Raw genomic sequence first — 25,182 nt, forward strand, 5'->3', positions numbered from 1 at the left:
CGGAAAGAGATTAAAGGAAAAAATATGTTTCTCCCTTTTTCATAGCTTCTCTCATTTAACAGCACTGTTAGGTCATCAGCACATCTTGTCTCATGCACTAGCATAATGACCTCACTCATGCTCTGATCTGGGGGGAGCTCACTGGCACACACTTTCTCTAGCCCTGCAGGAGGGTGTTTACCAGTAGCAAATAAGGCTGAAAGGGAAACTGAATAGGCAGCACCCATTTAGAGGTGTGCACACAGAGACAAAGGAGAGAATGGAAGAGGGAGACTCCTCAGGATGTTTGGTGTTCTTGTTTTCAAGCCTGCCTAAAAAACTTTCTAAACAAGATCAAGAGAGCAGAAAAACCCTGATTGTTTTAAAGACTTTTTAAAAAAATGTTTAAGACAAATCATTTAAAGGGAGCTATTAGAAACTTGACTATTGGAATACTGAACACAGTCCTGCACTGACGTCAACTTTAAAAAAAAAATCAAGTTGACAGTTGATTCTTAAAGTACCAATAACTAATGTGGGGTAAGGTTGGTCTTTCAGTCTATGTCTAGGAGCCTTCTGTAGATCCTGTTTAAGTCTATGAAGGCAGTGAGGGGGGAGAACTTCTACATCTTGTCCTAATCCTGACCAAGACCTTTCCATTAATTCTCTTCCACATACTTGGTCAAATTCAGCTATGGGGTAAGCAAGCATAATTCTCATTGACTGCAGTGGAAACTGCACCCACCAGCAGCAGAGCTCAATATAGTTCACTATAACAAGAAGGAGCCCTAAACTGAAAACTAAACTCATTATGCTGTCTCTCATTATTGCTATGCAAATCAAAAGCATATATTTATATTTCAGTATTTAAATGGATCAAGACTGTTCACAACTAACCTGCAGTGCTAGTTATGCTGACAAACTCTTCTTGAATTATTTTTAATTTAAAATTTAAATTTGCTTTACAAATTGTTCTGGCACTGCACTCCCATAACTAATTTAGTGCTGTAGTTATCAAAGAGGAATAATATCAGAGGAGAAATGCCATGAGGGGGAAAGGAAAAACAAATTATGTTATGTTAGAAGCACTTATCCTTGAAATTTAGGTTTGTATCTAGAAAATGAAACAAAGCTTTGATATATTGGTTTGATTGTCTTGAAACAGGTAATAACAATGCTTTCTAGTAATATTTCCTCATCTTCATGGCTTAAGGAAATGGAAACAATGCTAAATAACAAGAGGATGCACCAAGTCCCTAGTATTCCCTCGCTGCTCAGAACATGGAAGCAACAATGAAGAAATCCTGTGGAAACAGGATGATGAATGGAATGGAGTTTGTACCAGGAACAGTACCAGAACTACTGAGTAGCATCCGATCACCACAGAGCTACCGCCATGAAAACTATTCAGGAGCTGAAGGTTCTGTATTGAAAAGTACTTTGTTCACATTTATAGAAGATCGGACTTTTATCTCCTGCTCTTCAAGTAAAACTTCACCCCCAGAATTGATATCCTCATCCTTTTATAAGCCTTTGTTCTGCCACACTCCCAACTCCACAATGATCTGTGTTTTCTCTCTGACTTTAGATTGCAAAACCCTTTGGGAGTAGGTAGGAACCTTTTTTTATATTTGCTTGTTATTCACACTATAATAATAAGTGGTTTATATACACACACACACATTAAAATTAACACTTATTATAGTGTGAACAAGCAAACAAAAAAGGTCAACAACTTATATATATATATACATATATACACACAACTTAATGTGCATGTGCACACACACACACATTATGAAACAAAGAACATCTTGGGTCCTTGTACTTATTTTGTAGAGAACACACATAAATTCATCAGTTCATCTTTTGTTGCACCATATTCATGGAACTTGTAATCTTTACTTAAAAGAAAATATATAACTTTTTTTAATGAGCCCTCAATACCTCATTACAAGTTATCAATACATAAAATATGAGATTGTTTCCATGGCTAAAAACATAAAACAGTGGGTGGAGACAACAAACTACTATAATGACCTCTTGAGGGAGATCAGTGTTTCTTGGAATAATATAGCTCTTTTGACATGCAGATGTAGGCATAGTAACTCCCATGTGATACCATAAGTGATACATAATAGAAAAAAGTTGTTGACCGGAACAAAGCAGTATGCTCTGCACTACAATATCAAAAATGAAAAGTAGGTCCTTGTACCTAGAGTTTTGGAACCTACCGGCTATGGCATTGATTTGGGGATGTTGGAGTAGAGAATTCGAAAAATCCTGGGTTTTGATAGCTGCCTAAAGAAATGATCTAAACAACCTGTAACTAGAGCTATATGGGGAGTTAGTACTATAGTCTATGAGAAATTAGAAATGGAAACATTTATTTGGATTTACTTGAATTGGGAAAATTCAACGCAAAAAGTGGTTGGCTTCCATGAGTCTATACTGGTTGTACTTTCTGGTGTCTAGGATAAGAAAACCAGAACATTGAAGGTGAAATTACATTAAGTTATGAGTCATATAGTGTCATTGGAACGCATGATGCTTTACCCTCCCCCCCCAAAAAATTACAAGGTTCCTGACTCAGAGGTTTCAAGCTAAGGGCTAGATTGTGTACCCAGGCACAGCCCTGAGTCGGGGCCAAATGATCTACTCTAGCACAACCAGAAATTATGGATTTGGCACAGGGGCGCTGTAACTAGGCGCACTGGGGGTGAAGTAGCACCCTCTGGCTTGGTGTCCATCATATACAGTGTTTACAGTTTTGTGCAATGGCTTTCAGCACCCCCACTATAAAAATTGTTCCCAATGCCACTGGTTTGGCACAGCAATTACTAGGTGAAATTACATGGCTTGTGTTATATAAACAATTGATTAAACAATACATTTGTAAGCACTTAGAGGATAATAGGGTTATAAGGAATAGGCAGCAGAGATTTATCAAGAACAAATCATGCCAAACCAACCTAATTTCCTTCTTTGACAGGGTTGCTGGTCTAGTGGATATGGAAGCAGCAGCAGATGTGATAAATTTTGATTTTGGTAAGGCTTTTGATACAGTCCTACATGACATTCTCATAACCAAACTAGGGAAATTTGGTCTAGATGAAATAAGTAAGAAGTGGGTGCACAACTGGTTGAAAGACCATACTCAAAGAGTAGTTATCAATGGTTCGCTGTCAAACTGAGAGGGCTTATCTAGTGAGGTCTCACAGCAATCTGTCCTGGGTCTAGTACTATGCAATACTTTGATTACTTGGATCGTAGAGTGGAGAGTACGCTTATGAAATCTGTGAATGACACCAAGTTAGGAGGGTTTGCAAACACTTTGGAGGATGGGACTAAAATTCAAAACAACCTTGCCAAAATGGAGAAATGTTCTAAATCGAACAAGACGGAAATAATAAAGACATGTGTAAAGTACTTCACTTAAGAAGGAAAAATTAAATGCATAAGTACAAAATGGGGAATAACTGGGTAGGCAGCAGTACTGATGAAAAAGATCTGGTGGTGACAGTGGATCACAAATTGAACGAGTTACAAAAGAGGTTAGTATCACTCTGGAGTTAACAACAATATTGTATGTCGGGCGCAGGAGGCAGTTGTCCTGCTTTACTCAGCATTAATGAGGCATCAGATGGAGCAGTGTCCCCAGTTCTGGTCACCACACTTTAGGAAAGATGTGGACAAACTGGAGAGAGACCAGAGGAGAGCAACAAAAATGATAAAAGGTTTAAACTGACCTATAACAAGCAGTTAAAAAAACTAGGCATGTTTAGTCTTGAGAAAAGGAGACTGAGAGGGAACCTAATAACCGTCTTCGAATATGTTAAGGGAAGTTACAAAGAGGATGATGATCAGTTGTTCTCCATGTCTACTAAAGTCAGGACAAGAACGAATAGGCTTAAACTACAGCAAGGGAAATTTACGTTAGATATTAGGCTCTAAAGGCAGTTTATCTCTGGAAATGCTTCCAAAGGAGATTGTGGAATCCCCATTGTGACATTGCACGCCATATGTTTTATGGAAATATGCTAAAGGGTGTGACTATAATGTAACTGGAATATGTTTTATGCAAAAGGTCTCTTGTAAGGTATCATTACAAAGCTTATAATCTACTGAATGTGTTCATCCTATTTGTATGTATGTATCATTCTTGTATCTGAAGCTAGAAATATAAAGTATAACTCTGACGTATTACTGTAATTATGCAAAGTGTGGGCCATTGATGATCGTTTAGAATCTTGATGGCTCCCATTGACTAGGACAATTGGTTGTAAATGGCTTTGTTTACTTGCAAGCCTTCCTGTGTTCATGTAAGCCAGCTCAGGAAGAATGGTGGAATCCATCTTAAACCTGGTGCTTTTCCATTTAGAAGGAAGGGTGGGTATCCAGAGAGACAAAAGATTCCTGCCTTATGTCACAGCTATAAAAGGGGGTGGAAGAGAACAAATGGGGGTCTCCCAGTCATGAGAAAGCCCCTGCTTTTCACTTAAGGTGTCTGCTGGGACTAACAAGGACTGTACCAGGGGAAAGGATTGGGCCCAGACTAGGAAGGAGTCTAGTCTGTGAAAGAAGCTTATTGGAACATCTCTGAGGGTGAGATTTACCTGAATTCAGTTTCTTAATGTATTAGGCTTAGACCTGTGTGTTTTTGCTTTATTTTGTTTGGAGACTTACATTGTTCTGTCTGTGATTAATACCTAGGGGAGCTGTGCATATCTCTCTATCAGTGTTATAGAGGGTGGACAATTTTTGAGTTTACCCTGTATAAGCTTTATACAGAGTAAAACGGATTTATTTGGGGTTTGGATCCCATTAGGGACTGGGTGTCTGGGTACTGGAAATAGGTGACCTACTGAGCAGTTTTTGGTTCTACTGCATTTGGTCCTGTCTACCCATTATCAATCTCCTGCTCAAAAGTGATACTGCATTAATTTATTACAATAGACTCTTTCAATAAATAAAAGCTGATTTTTGTCATTATCATTCTTCATAGTATACCATTAACTACTGGAAAAGATAAATAACTATAATCTAGCACAATATAGACACAATCAAACATAAGAACTTTAATCTAATGGGAAAAAAGCATGATCAGGATAACAAAAAAAAATCTTAAAATTTATTCCTGACAAATTGAACATGTATATTCTCTTATACAAGACATCAAGAAGAAGGAAAATGTAATGGGGAGATAGAAGAAGCAAATCATGACAGCTAAAATCCCAGTTTATTAAAAAAAAAATTCTAGACACTAGGCTCTAACGGACTTGATAAACTTTAGGGGTGTTTTGCCATTGTCTTCAATAGGACCAGGATTTGACCCTACTTATACAGTGTACTGCCCTTTAAAGACGTGTTACGCATGGTCTATAGTTGATAAAGTGTGTTTAAATCAGGCTGAGCAAAATAAATATGCTGTTAGACATATCTGCTGAATAAACACAGATGGGATAAAGTAAAGAATTAATCTACTGTTGCAAGATCTGTTTTAGATTGTAAACTTTGTCAGTTGCAGTTGTCTAAAATGTCATGCACACCTATGGCTCTATCTAACTAATGTATAATACATGGTGGGTCGCTTAGATATAATAAAAGGGAAGAGAATCAAGATAAGGAGTCTGAATGACAGTCAGAAAGATGGAAACAATCAACCACTGCAAACGAAATCTACAATCTGTGGCAACCTTCCTGAAGTATGATGCCTCAAGAAACAAAGATCCTCAATTATCGGGGGTAGCCATGTTAGTCTGTATCCACAAAAACAACAAGGAGTTTGGTGGCACCTTAAAGACTAACAGATTTATTTGGGCATAAGCTTTCGTGGGTAAAAAACCACTTCTTAATGCATCTGAACAAGTGTTTTTTTATCAATGAAAACTTATGCCCAAATAAAGACGTTAGTCTTTGAGGTGCCACCAAACTCCTTGTTGTTTTTAAAGATCCTCAATAAGATCACTGAGCAGACCCATTCTAAGAAATAAGGAGTTGGTAATACTAAGAGATGGATTATGAAATAAAAAGACAAATCAATGAATTTGATGACCTAAAATACCATGGCTTACTGAGACCACACAAAATCCATGGTATCAGCACAACAACAGGATAATAAAGAATATAAATGGCTTTTAACAAGAGAAGAGACAACTGCATTAAAGAAAATAGCAATAGAGAGATAGGTGTTTTGTCAGGAATAGACAAAGTAACTAATGAAGCAGACAGAATACTTTATGAAACTAAGAAAGCTTTGGAAAGATTTAAGATCTAAGGAGGCTCAAGCCCTACAGTGAACTGACAGAAATGAAAATGTTAAAATTACTCAACTGTGTAACATTTCATGCTTAGATACACTTTCCTCATTTAAAGGGACATCTTCAAGGTTGTTAGTCTAAAAATTGACCTGCCTCAAAAGTTGTCTAATGTTGAAGGTCTCATCTTCTCATTCCATCTTTTTCCACGCCGCACAAACTGATTGCTGCTGCCGAAACTATATATATCTTAAGACGACATGCAATGTACCATTGCACAGAAACACACAATAGATCCTATGTGTTTCTAACAACATACATATTGTGTGTGCATGTGGGCCAAAATTGCCTGGTGCAGCCCAGGCTCAGGTCATGGATTTCTAAAGGGTAACTTCAACAGGAGACTGCTGTCAAGATAGGCCAGTTTTTAAACCTAAAAAACCTGGTGGTGTTCTTTTAATAACGACTCGATATAAAGATGTGTTTCAGTACAATTCTGTACAGATAGATACATTATTTTTCCCTCCTTTTAAAAACAGGGTTGATATTTATACCTAAAATCTCCAATATGTACTGTAACAGGATAGTAGTCCATACTGGGCACACACAAAATTATACCACAATTTTTCTAGCCCAGTAACCAAACCTCCCTTAGGTTCTCCCCTCAATTTTTTAAATTGTTTACAAGGATATGGTGCTAGGAATTGCCTGCCACCAGCAATTTGATCTCAGCTAGTATTTTGAGTCCAATCCAATGCCTACTGGAATCAATGGTAATCTTTTCATTGACTTAAATGTAAGTTGGATCAGGCCCCTAATACCCATCATGTCTTCGTCATCTGTGTTTATTCCATGGGACTTTGTCTTCCTCTCTCTTTCTGAGGCACACAATGATTTAGAGGTTGACTGATCATACAAACATTTCACGTTAAATGAACTTCAGTACTTACAGACTTCCTGACATCCCTTGAAGAAAGATCAATCAACTTCTTGTTCATGGACCACTCTTCATCAGACTCCAGTATAGCTTTCTGTAAAAGCATTGTATCTAAATGTGAAAACAGCCCCTCACACAGCAAAGCACAAAGTGATGAGGTATACTATGCAATGTGAATACCAATAATTTCTCTGCTAAGGAAGTAACTTTATTTTTGGCAACATTTCTGCAATTTTCAGAATGTAAATATTTTATAGAAATAGTGGGTAATGTTCACATATTCATTTAATTCTGTGTCTTTTACTTCTTTAGTTTTATAACCATAATCTAACTTTTGCCTAACAAATGATCTTCAACAAGAACTTTCAATTTAATAAAGAATACAAAAGTCACATTCCTGTCACCATGCTCACTAAAAGCCACTTATGAGTTCATTAAATTTTTACTGTTCTTTTCTGCAGTAGAATCCAACTTAGAAGGCTACTGGCATTCAAAGACTTATAATGCTATGTGTCTGCCCTCACAGTATGGGAATGGAATCCCCTACACCTACATTTTAAATGTATTTTAATAGTAGAAACGCTTGAAAGAAAATGAGTTATGTTCAAATAACTCTGTATTAGATCTTGTGCATTACATTCCTTTTATTGTTTAAAGGGAAAGAAAGGTTTAATAGCATCTAGTTTGATTATTTAATGAAACCAAACAGGTGGAAAATTTCACATGTGGTGAAAGCAAGTTACTGTCTGCACTAGTCAGGTTGACTGTTACATGCTGTTGGAAACAAAACAATGTAATTTCATTCCAGGGAAACTCAAAAAACCTCAAGAAGCAAGTCACTAGCCACGTCTGCAGGCACAGAGGGCCCCATATGCTGTTTATTGCTAAGGGAAGTAGATTCTGACAAGCCTATGAGGACCACCCCCTCTGGTCGGGGGGCGGGAAGAAGAGAGCACAGCCAGGCACTGGAGCTGCTACTATGTACATTCACTGACTATTTCTCCCCACAGAGCTGGGACACAGGCAGTGCGGAGGGTAAGGCAGCCTCTGAGCTGCAGCAGCAGACATGGAGCAGCTTTGCTGGCACTCTGCAGTGTGAAGTGGGGAAGTAGGGTTCCTTCCACACCTGCCCAGATGACCTCTCTAGTGCTGAGTCCACTTCCTCAGTCTGGGTGCTGAGCATAGGGTTTGGCCCTAACAGAACACACAGATGCATCTAAATGGTATAAATTCCCACACGTTACAGTGTTTGAAAATCCTCTTTTACTTACCTCCTAAAACCCAAGTTCTGGGCTTTGAGTTTCTCCTGCAGGAATTGATGGTATCACAAACCCTTATAGCCCTGCAAGGAATTCAGCTTCTTGTGGAATCTAACAGAGTGTCAGATATTAGAACCCTGCACAGAGAAGAACAGCTCTTCCGCTGGCTCGCCTCTCTAAAGAGAGGTTCAAACCCTGCTATAGCTCCTGAAGTGGGGTTAATGGGACACAGCTATTCTAACACCATGGGTTATAGCTTGATAGGCAAAAAAGATGTGTTTTTCAACAGCTGTACTCAAGAAATCAGAAATAAAAGGAATACGGGAAAGCCATTGAACTGACTGAAGATCAACCACTTTTTAAATACCTTAAAGTAGATGGGAGCCATATCCCCCAGTTCTTTTGGGAGAGGAATGCATTCATATACCATATGATATCGTTTCTTTATACTCATGTTTGTCTCTAGGAAGACACAATCCAATTCTTTAAATTCAAACATCTTTACCAAGGCCTTTCTGAACATCTGTAAGAGAAAAAGATTATAAATGGAAATGTTTAAAACCCCCCAAACTCTGGAACTAAAAGCTCCAGTCTCCCTAAGAACAACACTGCTGCATGGTATCGGAAACTAACTCCAGGAATAAACAACCAGAATGATTCAAAGGCCCAAGACTACCACAACTGACACGATCAAGTATACAGAGCACTGGACTAGGACTCAGGAGACCTCAATTCTCTTCCCAGTTTGGCCATTGGCCTGCAGGGTAACCATGGATGAGTCATTTCATCACTTTATGCATCAGTTTCCCCATCTGTAAAATGAGGATAATGATATTTGTCTCCTTTGAAAAGCGCTTTGGGATCTACGGATGAAAATCACTCCATAAGAGTTGGGGATCACTATTCAACACTCTTAGCTAGCAATGTCAGGGACAGAAATACATTTGCCTTGTGAACTAGTACTAATTGGGAGGGGAGGTGGGAACCATCTTTCATTATGTGCTACAGGCCTGCCACTGGCATATCCCCTGCACTGGGGCTTGAAGGGGGCTTGTGTAGGGCTGTTTAAGGTGGCCCAATGCCTGTGCCAGGGATGTTATTCCCCAGCCTGCTGCAGTGCTTTTACAGCTCCTGTATACCATCGTAACTTCATACAGCAGCCAGAGTGTGGGCGACAAACTCACTTCTTTTTTAAGACAGTACAATAGCAAGTGAAACTTTCTCTCCTCAGTCCAGTGACTAAACATTTTACTGTTCAGATCTAGTCACATAAGATACTCTTAACTGATCCAGATCTGATCCAGATACTTTTCAATGCTTGCTCTGGAATAGACAAATACTTTCCTTCATTGGTCTTATCCACACAGTTGCTTGCAGTAGAATGTGTGTGTGTATGGAGAGGAGTTAAGTAGAGTCTCTAGCTTACCCCTTTCTCCATATTACATTTACTATCAAGACCTGGGACAAACGAGTTCCTTAGAGTGTGAAGCTGAAGAATGGCCTAATTCCTCCTTTTTTTTATTAACCAAAAGGAGAAAAATGAAAAATAAAAATGAAACAGAACTAGCTTAATGTTTTCCATCAAAAATCTGATGCCTCATCCTTTCAAAATACACAACTAGCACACTACAAATCACAAGAAGTTTCTGCTCAAATCCGTCAAACTACAGGGTTATATTTAGAAAGGAGCAGAATAAACTGTAAGCATGAGAAGGAGCCTCTCAATATTTTTGAACTCAGCTTTTTCATCCTTAACTAGCCCTAGAATTTTGATGTCAGGCTGAGTATCATCAGCAGATGATTGGATTCTTCCTCTCAGTTATTTTTTTCCTGTAGTTGATGAAAGACGCCTGTAAAATTATTTTGAACATATCTGAAAAAAGGCCATGTGAAACTTCCCTCTCCCTTGGCTTCCCAGCTCATCCCTAATTCTCTATAAAGGCACAACTTCCTTGTAGCTGCTGTGACAAGGATACTGAGGCAGGCCGGGTGTTGCAAAATAAGAATATTGGTGTGAGGGTGCGCAAGTGGTAATGGCATTTAAAATAAATATCAGTATCTTCCCTTCCCTGGCCAATAGCTCCAAGAATTACACAATAATCACTGCTATTTGTTACATCATGCCAAGTTTCTGAGTGAAAATTTAATTTAACAGTTGATGCCTTACAAAACGCCACCTTCAGTGCCACCACATTGCTCCCTCTGCACTTGCATTAATGCCACATTCCTCCAAGGGAATTTAGGGGAGCATTAAATCAAAAACCAGGTGTGATATACTACTGTCTTATCACTACAATCCAGCAATGCTAAACACAGTACATTCCAAAAGCTCAAAGGATCTTCAGATAGAGTTTATATTGAGTAACAGCCAGCCTGCTATTTCTTACTATACTCTTAGTATACTTAGTACACTCTGTTTCTTCATATTCTGAAAGGCCTAAAAAACCACCATACAACTCAAGACAAAAGTGAAAAACAGTTCCCAACAGCATACAACAGAGCACTTTAATAAATTACCATAGTATAAGCAAAGGTTTATGCACTTTTATATTATTTAAATGATTTTTATACTCGCATTACTTTGGCTGCTGGACATGTGACAAATTAAATAGAAGGCCATCATAAGAAAAACTACCCAGTGATGATAATTAGCCAAAAGATGAGACTTGCAGAGCAATATGAACATCAATAAACTATTTATAAAAATTTAAAATATAATCAAAGTACCCGACCAGTTTATTTTATTTTTATGTTTCCCCCCAAACAATAGCAGTATAAAATATTGCCTTTGGGTCAGAAAAGTTTGCTCAGTTGTAAAGTAAGGGTCTGCTCTTACTCTTACTGTAGTCAATGGGAATCTTTGCACTGAATTTAATTGGAGTTGGATCGAGCTCCAAAGCCCCTCTGGGTTTGATTCTTATATTATCCCAAACATTTTAACCCTCTCTATCATTGTATTTCCACAATTTACAATGAGAGGTGACCACACTGGTTGGGATAAAGAAAGATTTTTTTGTTCCATCTTTCAAATTGGACCCCCTCCCCTTTTTAATATATTTTAAAAGTTGAACCTTTCCTCCACATTTATGCACAATTCTACAAGCTGTAGTTCTCAATCAGAGGTGTCTAAACAGCAAGAAAGGCCATTCCCGTGGTATTTTTGTCCATATCCATAAAAAAGAATTACAAGAATGCCTTCTCTCAATATTTCCTGACAAAATTTCCAAATGGGTCTGGCTAGTTTAGCTGAGATCTGGTTTAAGAATCCAAACCTTTAGGATTCTTACCTAGAACAATCCTTTGGAAGTTTACCTAGCATTAAATTATCGTCACAGATGCAGTATTTTCTGCGCTCAAAACCAGGCAGTATAATATATAACAAATATAGAGGTACAATACATATTCTATCAGCATTGAACTTTTTAATGTTAGGACATGGATCCTATTAGATGTAGAATTCAGAAGCATATTTAAAACTTATTTTATTTCCATGGGAGTTTTGCCCGAGTAAGGACAGCCAGGTTTGGCCCAGGGGTTTAAATCTGGTAGCAGGAAATGCCCACTTTTAAATTGTCTCTGCACTTTCTCTGGGCCCCAGATGGGAGAATACTGATATGCAGTCCCAGAATTACTGAGTCTGTATAGTGTGTGTGTATGTGGTGATTAAGATGACTCTGCTTTCATTCAGCCCCAGGCCAGTGAGCATCTGGAGAGTTCCTCCACTGGACTACAAATTGATAGGCAAAAAAGTCACTTGTATGGATGGTCATGAAAAACAAATAGCTGTGAATGCTGTAAAAGTCACTCCAGTGAGTCACTTGAATAAAAATTTTGGAATGCTTTTGCAGTAGTTGCTCATTCCTAGTGTTGTACATCACTTTTATGTATAACAAAATGTTCTCTCTTTTGCTATTCTGTATTATCCATTCACTGAACTGAAGACGCCTTTATAACCCAATTCAGTAGCATCTGCAAACTTGACACACTTGCTTTCACTGTAATCACCCTAGCGTTAAGACAAAAAATAAAAGAGCAACAATAGTTCTAACTACTACAGAACTCCATGGCTAATCTCTTTGTAGCATGAAAAGGTTATATTTACAGGTAACCTTTGTTTCCTCTGCTGTAACACAAATACAATCTCAAAAAGAAAAGGAGTACTTGTGGCACCTTAGAGACTAACAAATTTATTAGAGCATAAGCTTTCATGAGCTACAGCTCACTTCATCGGATGCATTTGGTGGAAAAAACAGAGGAGAGATTTATATACACACACAGAGAACATGAAACAATGGGTTTATCATACACACTGTATGCTCTAATAAATTTGTTAGTCTCTAAGGTGCCACCAGTACTCCTTTTCTTTTTGCGAATACAGACTAACACGGCTGCTACTCTGAAAACTGTAAGGAGAATGATCACTTAAGATAAGCCATCACCAACAGCAGGGGGGGAAAGGAGGAAAACCTTTCATGGTGACAAGCAAGGTAGGCTAATTCCAGCAGTTAACAAGAATATCAGAGGAACAGTGGGGGGTAGGGTGGGAGGGAGAAATACCATGGGGAAATAGTTTTACTTTGTGTAATGACTCATCCATTCCCAGTCTCTATTCAAGCCTAAGTTAATTGTATCCAGTTTGAAAATTAATTCCAATTCAGCAGTCTCTCGTTGGAGTCTGTTTTTGAAGCTTTTTTGTTGAAGGATAGCCAATCTCAGGTCTGTAATCGAGTGACCAGAGAGATTGAAGTGTTCTCCAACTGGTTTTTGAATGTTATAATTCTTGACGTCTGATTTGTGTCCATTCATTCTTTTACGTAGAGACTGTCCAGTTTGGCCAATGTACATGGCAGAGGGGCATTGCTGGCACATGATGGCATATATCACATTGGTAGATGCGCAGGTGAACGAGCCTCTGATAGTGTGGCTGATGTGATTAGGCCCTTTGATGGTATCCCCTGAATAGATATGTGGACAGAGTTGGCAACGGGCTTTGTTGCAAGGATAGGTTCCTGGGTTAGTGGTTCTGTTGTGTGGTGTGTGGTTGCTGGTGAGTATTTGCTTCAGATTGGGGGGCTGTCTGTAAGCAAGGACTGGTCTGTCTCCCAAGATCTGTGAGAGTGATGGGTCGTCCTTCAGGATAGGTTGTAGATCCTTGATAATGCGTTAGAGAGGTTTTAGTTGGGGGCTGAAGGTGATGGCTAGTGGCGTTCTGTTGTTTTCTTTGTTGGGCCTGTCCTGTAGTAGGTGACTTCTGGGTCCTCTTCTGGCTCTGGCAATCTGTTTCTTCACTTCAGCAGGTGGGTATTGTAGTTGTAGGAATGCATGATAGAGATCTTGTAGGTGTTTGTCTCTGTCTGAGGGGTTGGAGCAAATGCGCTACATTGATGACATCTTCATCATCTGGACCCATGGAAAAGAAGCTCTTGAGGAATTCCACCATGATTTCAACAATTTCCATCCCACCATCAACCTCAGCCTGGACCAGTCCACACAAGAGATCCACTTCCTGGACACTACGGTGCTAATAAGCGATGGTCACATAAACACCACCCTATATCGGAAACCTACTGACCGCTATTCCTACCTACATGCCTCTGGCTTTCATCCAGATCATACCACTCGATCCATTGTCTATAGCCAAGCGCTATGATATAACCGCATTTGCTCCAACCCCTCAGACAGAGACAAACACCTACAAGATCTCTATCATACATTCCTACAACTACGATACCCACCTGCTGAAGTGAAGAAACAGATTGACAGAGCCAGAAGAGTACCCAGAAGTCACCTACTACAGGACAGGCCCAACAAAGAAAACAACAGAACGCCACTAGCCATCACCTTCAGCCCCCAACTAAAACCTCTCCAACGCATCATCAAGGATCTACAACCTATCCTGAAGGACGACCCATCACTCTCACAGATCTTGGGAGACAGACCAGTCCTTGCTTACAGACAGCCCCCCAATCTGAAGCAAATACTCACCAGCAACCACACACCACACAACAGAACCACTAACCCAGGAACCTATCCTTGCAACAAAGCCCGTTGCCAACTCTGTCCACATATCTATTCAGGGGATACCATCATAGGGCCTAATCACATCAGCCACACTATCAGAGGCTCGTTCACCTGCGCATCTACCAATGTGATATATGCCATCATGTGCCAGCAATGCCCCTCTGCCATGTACATTGGCCAAACTGGACAGTCTCTACGTAAAAGAATGAATGGACACAAATCAGACGTCAAGAATTATAACATTCAAAAACCAGTTGGAGAACACTTCAGTCTCTCTGGTCACTCGATCACAGACCTAAGAGTGGCTATACTTCAACAAAAAAGCTTCAAAAACAGACTCCAACGAGAGACTGCTGAATTGGAATTAATTTGCAAACTGGATACAATTAACTTAGGCTTGAATAGAGACTGGGAATGGATGAGTCATTACACAAAGTAAAACTATTTCCCCATGATATTTCTCCCTCCCACCCCACCCCCCACTGTTCCTCTGATATTCTTGTTAACTGCTGGAATTAGCCTACCTTGCTTGTCACCATGAAAGGTTTTCCTCCTTTCCCCCCCCCTGCTGCTGGTGATGGCTTATCTTAAGTGATCACTCTCCTTACAGTGTGTATGATAAACCCATTGTTTCATGTTCTCTGTGTGTGTGTGTATATAAATCTCCCCTCTGTTTTTTCCACCAAATGCATCCGATGAAGTGAGCTGTAGCTCACGAAAGCTTATGCTCTAATAAATTTGTTAGTCTCTAAGGTGCCACAAGTACTCCTTTTCTTTTTGCGAATACAGACTAACACGGCTGCTACTCTGAAACCTGTGACAAATACAATCTGTGGACCTATTGTTGCAAGGACTGTACCCTGGGACTGGAGTTCTGATTTGTTCAAAGTGGAAAAAATAACTAACTGTTTTAACCTGGCTCAATACCCCTCCCTACAGTCACCAATCTGTTCTGAGTGGACCCAATCACTGGGACCCACATGCTTCCAAGCCAAATAGCTTTGGGTAGAGTCTCGTCACTGTTTTTATCACTGGGGCTTTAGCTCACACTACTGGGCTCAAACCTCTTATCTCTTGGAACCACCCAGTTGCCCTAGACCAGGGGTTCTCAAACTTCATTGTATTGTGACCCCTTTTTAACAACGAAGATTACTACACGACCCAGGGGGGCGGAGGAGGGGGAAAGAAGCCTGAGCCTGCCTGAGCCCTGCCTCCTGGGTGGGGGAGGGCCAAAGCCTGAATCCCACTGCCCTGGGTGGGGGGACACCTGTAACCTGAGCACCGCTGCCCAGGGATGAAGTCCTCAGGCTTTGGCTTTGGCAGTTGGGCTCGGGATTCTGCCTTGGACCTCACCAAATCTAAGCCAGCCCAGGCGACCCCATTATAACAGGGTCACAACCCAACCACTGCCCTAGACCTGAAACCAGTGTCTGAGACCTCCCAAGCCCCCTAGTTGCTTTCACATGATCTCCTAGAGCTCCATCAGACTAAGGGCACTCTTAACCTTTTCTGGGACAACATGGCAGGTAAGCAAGGAACACTGGCTTCCGATGAAGTGAGCTGTAGCTCACGAAAGCTTATGCTCTAATAAATTTGTTAGTCTCTAAGGTGCCACGGGTACTCCTTTTCTTTTTGCGAATACAGACTAACACGGCTGCTACTCTGAAACCTGGTTTAGCAAAGGAATTTCTTAACTACAGTCACTTTATTCTTAAACACTCATGAGTTGCACGTCTTTGAAAAAAAAAAACAAAAAACCCCGAGATGCACCTTCCCCATAGCTCAGTGGTTTTCAAACTTTTGTATTGGTGACCGCTTTCACACAGCAAACCTATGAGTGCAACCCCCCCCTTATAAATTAAAAACACTTCTTTTTATATTTAACACTATTATAAATGCTGGAAGCGAAGCAGGGTTTGGGGATGCAGGTTGTGTTAGAACCTCTTTCTCCCCCCTGAGTCCGAGGTTTGTCAGCATTTCAGGCTGGAGAAGATCTCCCACCCCTGGTGGGCGAAAGGCATAACTGCAGCATCTCTCTGCCAGAATGAAAAGGAGTACTTGTGGCACCTTAGAGACTAACAAATTTATTAGAGCATAAGCTTTCGTGAGCTACAGCTCACTTCATCGGCACACGAAAGCTTATGCTCTAATAAATTTGTTAGTCTCTAAGGTGCCACAAGTACTCCTTCTCTGCCAGAATGTATTTTGTTTTACAGTATTTAAGTCCCCACATGGACACACTTAGTTTGCAGTAAGAGTGCCCTCAGGCCACTTACCTTAGTCACTTTAAAATGTATTAAGCTAAGGTGCAGTTAACACACAGTTAAGTATCCACACAGAGAGCTAGTACAGAGTAATTAATGTGCTGTAAATTCACACCTTTAGTGCACACTAACTTCCCCATGTAGAAAAGCCCTAAAAGTCTAAAATATATGTCCATTTATTCTCTTTCATCATTCTCATAAATGTCCTTCTCTCATCTATCCTTAATCAAGATATGTTCACCAGCTGTTACAGAGATCATTCCTAAACTATTCAATTTCTCAGCATGCACCCTATTTCCAATAGCAGGATTATTGCATAACTACTGGCACAAAAAGAAAAGGAGTACTTGTGGCACCTTAGAGACTAAAATTTATTTGAGCATGAGCTTTCGTGAGCTACAGCTCACTTCATCGAATGCATCCGATGAAGTGAGCTGTAGCTCATGAAAGCTTATGCTCAAATAAATTTGTTAGTCTCTAAGTTGCCACAAGTACTTCTTTTCTTTTTGCAAATATAGACTAACACGGCTGCTACTCTGAATACTGGCACAAAGGGAATCACACTCCTTCCATAGCTGATATCAAACTAAATGTTTCTAGTTTTTTCCTCCAAAAAAGGTTTTTAAAGCCATTTTGTGCTCTCACAAACTTTCTTCTGAACATGTGAAAATGTTTAACAAAGCTTCTCCATTCCCCAACCCCCTAGTCATTTAGGGTTTTTTTTAAAAATATGTAAATTATCTAGATCTCATGAACTGCCAAGTTTAAGAGCCTCTAACCTTTTTATACCCACACTGCTCCAATGCATTCCCAGATGTTGATTTGTAGACTAAAGCAAGGGTTCTCCACCTTTTTCTTTCAGAGGCTCCCCCAACATGCTATAAAAATTCCACAGCCCACCTGTGCCACAACAACTGGGTTTGTTTTTTTTTTTTGTTTATCCAATAGATTAAAAGCCAGGACTGGAGTTAGGGAGTAGCAAGCAGGGCAATTGCTTGAGGCCCCATGCCACAGAGTGCCCCCTGAAGCTAAGTTGCTCAGGCTTTGGCTTTATCCCCAGGCAGCTGGGCTCAGGCTTCAGCTTTCTGCTCTGGGCCCCTGCGAGTCTAACAGCAGCCCTGCTCTTTAATTTATTTCGATGTACTCCCAAGGGATCGCTGATCCCTGGTTGAGAACCACTGGACTAAAGAAAGAAAATCCCTCTTATTTTTCTATGTTTGTTTCCTGACTTGTCACCATTTCCTGAAAATACACACGCTTTTATTTAGCTATTACACATACTATAATATGTATAGTTATAGTTATTGTTAGCTGAGTTATTCTGTTTTGCAGTATTTAACACCCATATACTTTTTATCCATGTCCACTTCCTTTAAATCCCTAACCAGTCATTAGATCACTGTTCTCCTTTTACAATTTTGATTTTTTTCAGTGTATGCTATAACTTTTGCTCTATTTTTTCTTCCCTTTTGCCATGTTGATTTTACTTCCTATTTGAGATTTAATTTTTCAAAGAAAAATACTGTATGCAGCAGGATTTCTTTCCTTTCCTTCCCTGTTTAGCAAGAGTCCAATTTAATGTCCAACACTATGGCGGAATTACCTCAACTTTGTCCAATTCCATTCTCAAACTATTTTTTCTTTGCCAATATGCAATTTTTTTTAAATGAACTATTGTTTTTTGTTCATACTCACTAATGTATTGCAGAGCTGACATTCACCTCCCTCTAATGCATCACATGTAATTGCATTCCTAATCTGAATGTGCAATTACTATGATTGCATACACAAATCAGGTAATTCTACATGTCAAGGACTAATTTTCTGCACAATCACACATCCCCAGAATAACTTTCTACGTCTCTTACAGGATTGTTTGCACAGTCAATTCATTCACACCCAGAATAGTTTGTATAATCTAGAAATTCATCTGAGTTACAACATGCAGGGATAGGGTACTGGCAGTTTTGAGTGCCATTATTATTCGTTAAGCAAGACAAGTGTGTTCAGCAGGAGGGAAGACCCAGAAATGGACCAGTGACTGCCTCCAGAACCTTATGTAAATAGAAACATAGAACATGACAGAATAACAAAGCTGAAGCGGTTCGTTCTCCATCACTGACAATTTTTAAATCAAGATTGGATGATTTTTTTAAAAAGAGATGTGCTCTATGAATTATTCTGAAGTTCTATGTGTTATGCAGAAAGTCAGACTAGATGATCACAATGGTCCCTTTTGGCTTTGGAATCTATAAATGTAATTATGATTTTTTTTATTTTTTTTTATTTTATTTTATTTTTTTACTGTTACTCTGAGTCCCACGTTATCTTTTCTGTCTCTTATTTGCTACTCGCAGCACTTTTTTTTTTCCCCAAACATTTTAAGGTCTTTGCAGCAAGAAGTTTGTATGATTTCTACATCACTTTGTACAGTAACTCCTCAATTAATGTTGTCCCAGTTAATGTTATTTCATTATTAGATCACTGGTCTATAGAGAACATACTCCCTTGAAGTCCTGCACTGTTCCCTTTTAATGTTGTTTGGCTCCGCCCACTCGGCACTCCTTCCGGGGACCAGGGTAGGGGCGTGGGAGCTTGCCTGCTCCCTGGCTGGAACGCTGGCCAGGCAGAGTAGGGCAAGCCCCCGGGCCCCAACCCCACTCCCCAGCTGGAACGCCCAGTGGGTGGAGCGAGGCAAGCCCCTGCGCCCTGACCCTGCGACACCCCTGCCTAACCATGCTTCACAATCATCGTTGGTGAATACAGTATTAAACTGTTTGAAATTATTTAAAACTTATACTGTATATGTATATAATGTCTTGTCTGGCGAAAAAAATTTCTCTGGAACTTAACTGCCCTATTTACGTTAATTCTTATGGGGAAATTGGATTCACTTAACATCGTTTTGCTTAAAGTTGCATTTTTTCAAGAACATAACTAGGACAAAAAGAAAAGGAGTACTTGTGGCACCTTAGAGACTAACAAATTTATTAGAGCATAAGCTTTCGTGAGCTACAGCTCACTTCATCGGATGCATTTGGTGGAAAAAACAGAGGGGAGATTGATATACACACACAGAGAACATGAAACAATGGGTTTATCATACACACTGTAAGGAGAAAGAAAAGGAGAACTTGTGGAAGTTCTCCCTTTCTCTCTGCGAACACAGACCAACACGGCTGCCACTCCAAAAACTGTAAGGAGAGTGATCCTTACAGTTTTTGGAGTGGCAGCCGTGTTGGTCTGTGTTCGCAGAGAGAAAGGGAGAACTTCCACAAGTTCTCCTTTTCTTTCTCCTTACAGTGTGTATGATAAACCCATTGTTTCATGTTCTCTGTGTGTGTATATCAATCTCCCCTCTGTTTTTTCCACCAAATGCATCCGATGAAGTGAGCTGTAGCTCACGAAAGCTTATGCTCTAATAAATTTGTTAGTCTCTAAGGTGCCACAAGTACTCCTTTTCTTTTTGCAAATACAGACTAACACGGCTGCTACTCTGAAACATAACTAGGACATTAAGTGAGCAGTTACTGTACAATAGAATCCCATCCTGATTAGGACATATGGGTGCTATGATAATACAAACAATATACAATAAATAGCAACCGCTTCTGCTGTGCCTACTTCCAGTGGGCTTTCATTAGATGATTTGCTACTATGTTGAAAAACACAGCTGTCACCCTCCTACACCTTTAAGTTACTTTTTTCCTCACAGTCTTTTGTCCTTTAGTTCTTGGGCCTTAAAATTCCACCTGTCATTCAGGTATGGGATGTCTGTTTTACAGGATACCCATGCAATTGAATGGAAGCTGCCCTGAATTGAAGTAAAATCTCCTACAAGACAAGTTGCATGTTAAAATTCCAAGGCTGTTTGCTATGGATTTCTTAGTGGACGGCCTTTGAGCTACATCATTATATTTCATAAAATCTCTTTCTACATTTGGTCATGTCTGCTTTGACCCTTGGCTTTAAAGATCTTTAACACAGAAAAAGCAAGAGCACGGCCGCCTAGCAAGCTATCAAGGGCCACAAATCCATGCAGCCACAAGGGCCTGAACTGGAGAGGAAAGAGATAGGGGGCATGCAGAGCTGCGGCAGGGAACGGTGCCTCTCCCCCGGCCCCAGAGCTGCCCCAGCAGGGAGCGGTGCCTCTCCCCTAGCCTCAATCCTGGAGCTGCTGTGGCAGGGGAGAGATGCCTGTCCCCCGGCCCTGGTCCCGGAGCTGCCACAATGAGGCGCTCTATCCCGGCCCTGGGTGGTGGCGAGGAAAGAAGGCTGGGGTGAGTACTCTCGCCCTGCCCCAGCACCAGGGCAGCCTGCACCCCAAACCCGTCATTTCCAGCCCCACCCCAAAGCCCACTCCACCAGCTGGAGCCCCCTCCCACATCCCTGCCCCTCAACCCTCTGCCCCAGCCCTGAGCCCCCTCCCACACCCCAAAACCCTCATCTCTGGCCCCACCCCAGAGCCTGAACCCCCAGCCAGAGCCGTCACTCCCTGCACCCTAACCCTCTGCCCCAGCCCTGAGCCCCCCCACACTCCGAACCCCCCGGCTCCACCCCCACCACACATCACCTCCATATTGATACACATAAAATTTATTCTGCACATGGATGTAAAAAATTAGAGGGAACATTGAAAAATATATTTTCCTTTTTGGGCACTTTTGACCATTGAAGTCAGAGTGAAGAAATGACTAGTTCAGTCACTCTCTTCTGAAGTCTTGATCTTCCCCATGTTTGCTGGCCAGGTGCCTTTGACTGAAAATCTTCCTGGGCAAGATTCATCAGGACAGTAAATATGTATAATGTTTTGAAGAAATATCAAAAACTAGGCCTACAACAAGCTAGATCAAAGGAATAAGATAATGAGAAACACATTGAATGTGAAATCCTATTAACCAGGACTGGCAAACTGGTGAACCACTTGGCTTTTCAGCTCGACACAATTAATGCCCAAGTTATCTATAAAAATACCAGTAGTGACAATAAGAATCTGAAAAACTGGCACAACCATATATTACAATATATATCGTAACTAGGCACTTATTAAAGTAACATTAAGATAAGATATTTTGATCACAAAAACTGGTAACATGACATCTGATATTGCACATTTTTTAAAAATTTGTGTACAGCTCATCATTGTACCAGTATGTGAGTATTATTCAAAGATTTAAAAGGGCAACTAATGTAAAACTGAGCCCAATGAACAATAAATTAGAAGCCGAAGGAAGGGCAAAGTAAAAATAACTCAAGATATCATGTGAAAGAGGGAGGACAAAAAGATCAAACAGATTAATTAACTCAAATAGAAAGACCATGAGTAAAATTTTCAGAAGCACTTAGGTCTCACTGACTTTCAATGAGACTTAATTGCTTAAGTCACTTTGATGCTTTTGAAAATGTTATCCCTTACACTATCTCTTGAGGACAACTAACGAACTCTGGTGTATTTAGCAAGGATGGAATTCCATACATGGGGGCGGGGGAGTTTCCCTGAAGTGAGATAGTTCTGTCCACAGCCAGAACCAGCTCAAACCTTCGAATGGAAAGCAGAGAAAACCCAGGCAACCTCAAAAGCCCCCCAGGGGCTGTGGATCAGAAGCAACAGTCACTTACAGTAAGTATATTAATATATTAATCAAATTATTAAAAAGTAGCTAGAAAATGAGCTATCTACACAGCTGTAATAAATAGCAGTGCTTTGCTGACCTGGATTTCTTCCCAGATGTCTTCATCCAGAAGAGTGGCAGCAGTATAGTGCTGCAAAGGGGCTATCACGCAGTGGCCTTCAATAAGGGACTGATAGTTCGGCAAGGATAAGTATACCTACACAAAGAAACATTTTCACTCCCAATCACAAAAATACTCATTTCCAATGTCAAAAAACATTTTAATCCAGCTAAAGCTGAGGAACATGGGATTTTACTAAAATGTAATCTAATAAAGGCAGTTGTCCTCTTCCAACAATGTTTAAAGCAAGAAACTCATATTTAAGTCAATTTAAATTAAACAAACAATAGGCTTCTTACAAGTCAGTTAACCTGATGAACATCGTGACTGAGGTTCTTAGATTCTTTTGGGCCAGATCCTAAAGGGCCAGAGCCACCACAACCCCAAAATCGTCAATGGGAATGGAAGGTGCTAAGTGACTTGGACTGGGCCCTTTGCATATCATATATACTTTGCTAAAACAACACTAGTAGTATCAAGACACCGTGGTATCAGCATTTCTACCAAGTATTAACCCAAATATAATAAAAGTTGTGCTGTTCAGTCTACTGTGGTTACAAACTCACACAAAAAAAAAGGAGAATATTTTTACTTTTTTCATTTATTATTATTATTAATTTTAAATAAAGTAAAAAGAATTCAAAATAAAGCGTGAGGAATTTGGAGGGGGATGGTAAAAAGCAAAGACTATATTAAAAGTGTTTCAGATTTAATGAGTCAAAAATATTTAGTAATTTTGTAAGATTTATAAATATCAAGAGAAACAAGCAGATAATCAGAATAAAACTTGAGCTGACGTATAGCTCTTTAAATAATGTAAAATCAGTAGTATTTGGTTATTATTTGTGCCAGGTTTCAAAGGCCTGGTCTACACTACGAGTTTAGGTTGAATTTAGCAGTGTTATCTCAATTTAACCCTGCATCCGTCCACACAACGAAGCCCTTTTTTCGATTTAAAAGGCTCTTAAAATCAGATTTCTTTACTTCACCGACGAAGGGATTAGCGCTGAAATCGGCCTTGCCAGGTCAAATTTGGGGTATTGTGGACGCAATTCGACAGTATTGGCCTGCGGGAGCTATCCCAGAGTGCTCATTTGTGACTGCTCTGGACAGCGCTCTCAACTCAGATGCACTGGCCAGGTATACAGGAAAAGGCCCACGAACTTCTGAATCTCATTTCCTGTTTGCCCAGTGTGGCAAGCTCACCTGCACAGGTCACCATGCAGAGCTCATCATCACAGGAGACCATGCAGTCCCAGAATCGTTGAAGAGCACCAGCATGGACCAAACGGGAGGTACGGGATCCGATCGCTGTATGGGGAGACGAATCCGTGCTGGCAGAACTCCATTCGAAAAGATGAAATGACAAAATATTTGAAAAAAATCTCCAACAGCATGAAGGACAGAGGCTATAACAGGGAACTGCAGTAGTGCCGCGTGAAAATTAAGGAGCTCAGACAAGCCTACCAAAAAACCAGAGAGGCAAACGGCCGCTCTGGTTCAGAGCCCCAGACATGCCGCTTCTATGATGAGCTGCATGCCATTCTAGGGGGTGCAGTCACCACTACGCCAACCCTGTGTTTCTACTCCGTCCAAGGAGTGGAAGGCAACACGGAAATGGATTTTGGGGGCGAGGAAGATGAGGAGGAGGAGGTTGTAGATAGCTCACAGCAAGGAAGTAGAGAAACCGGTTTCCCCAACAGCCAGGATCTGTTTATCACACTGGACCTGGAGCCACCCAAGGCGGGCACCCAGATCCTGAAGGTGGAGAAGGGACTTCTGGTGAGTGTACCTTTGTAAATATTATACATGGTTTAAAAGCAAGCGTGTTTAATGATTGATTTGCCCTGGCATTCGCGGCCAGTACAGCTACTAGAAAAGTCCGTTAACGTGTCTGGGGATGGAGCGGAAATCCTCCAGGGACATCTCCATAAAGCTCTCCTGGCTGTACTCCCAAAGCCTTTGCAAAAGATTTCTGGGGAGGGCAGCCTTATTCCGTCCTCCATGGTAAGACACTTTACCACGCCAGGCCAGTAGCACGTAGTTGGGAATCATTACAGAACAAAGCATTGCAGCTTATGGTCCCGATGTTTCCTGGCATTCAAAAAACATCTGTTCTTTATCTCTCTGTGTTATCCTCAGGAGAGTGACATCATTCATGGTCAGCTGGTTGAAATAGGGTGGTTTTAGTAAGCAGACATTCAGAGGTGCCCATTCCTGCTGTGCTGTTTGCCTGTGGCTGAAAGAAATGTTCCCCGCTGTTAGCCATGCAGTGGAGGGAGGGGTGAAACCATCATCCCACAGAATTGGGGGTGTGTGTGTGGGGGGGTGTTAGTTGGGTTTCTGCTACACGTGAAATCGGAAACTGCAGCCCCTCCTTTTAAATTGCCAACCCATTTTTAAATGCCAACCCAACAGCTACTTCACATGGGAAATGAGGGCGTGGCTGTTTGAAACCATTCCCACATGTTAAGAAGGTTAAAGAAGCCAAAAGACTGTGGCTTACCATGGCTGCCTGAAAGCTGAATTCTGCTGCCCAGCCCTGAATGAGTGATCTCTCAGACCAAACCGGCATACCCTCAATAAGAGGCAAAATGCGACGTTGTAATGAAAGCACATGTGCCATGTCATGTTAACAGCAAGGTTTACCGTGAAAGAGTGTACTCATTGTTCTATAAAATGTCTTTTTAAACTACCTCTTCCTTTTTTTCCCTCCACCAGCTGCATGTGTT

At 40.7% G+C, this 25,182-nt stretch overlaps 1 protein-coding gene across 4 annotated transcripts in view; it reads right to left on the reverse strand.

Moving 5' to 3' along the window:
- The window catches only part of CWF19L2 (CWF19 like cell cycle control factor 2), a 197,014-nt gene that overhangs the window by 22,850 nt on the left and 148,982 nt on the right, over nucleotides 1–25,182 (reverse strand). For all 4 annotated transcript variants that reach the window (XM_038371146.1, XM_043504209.1, XM_043504207.1 and 1 more), the window contains 3 exons: nucleotides 22,430–22,546; nucleotides 8,800–8,955; nucleotides 7,187–7,267 (listed from right to left, as the gene is read on the reverse strand). In XM_038371146.1, the coding sequence (XP_038227074.1) occupies nucleotides 7,187–7,267; nucleotides 8,800–8,955; nucleotides 22,430–22,546 (354 nt within the window). The remainder of the gene's footprint in view (nucleotides 1–7,186; nucleotides 7,268–8,799; nucleotides 8,956–22,429; nucleotides 22,547–25,182) is intronic.

Source organism: Dermochelys coriacea, chromosome 1 (genome assembly GCF_009764565.3).
Source record: "Dermochelys coriacea isolate rDerCor1 chromosome 1, rDerCor1.pri.v4, whole genome shotgun sequence".
In the NCBI taxonomy this organism is placed as follows: Eukaryota; Metazoa; Chordata; order Testudines; family Dermochelyidae; genus Dermochelys; species Dermochelys coriacea.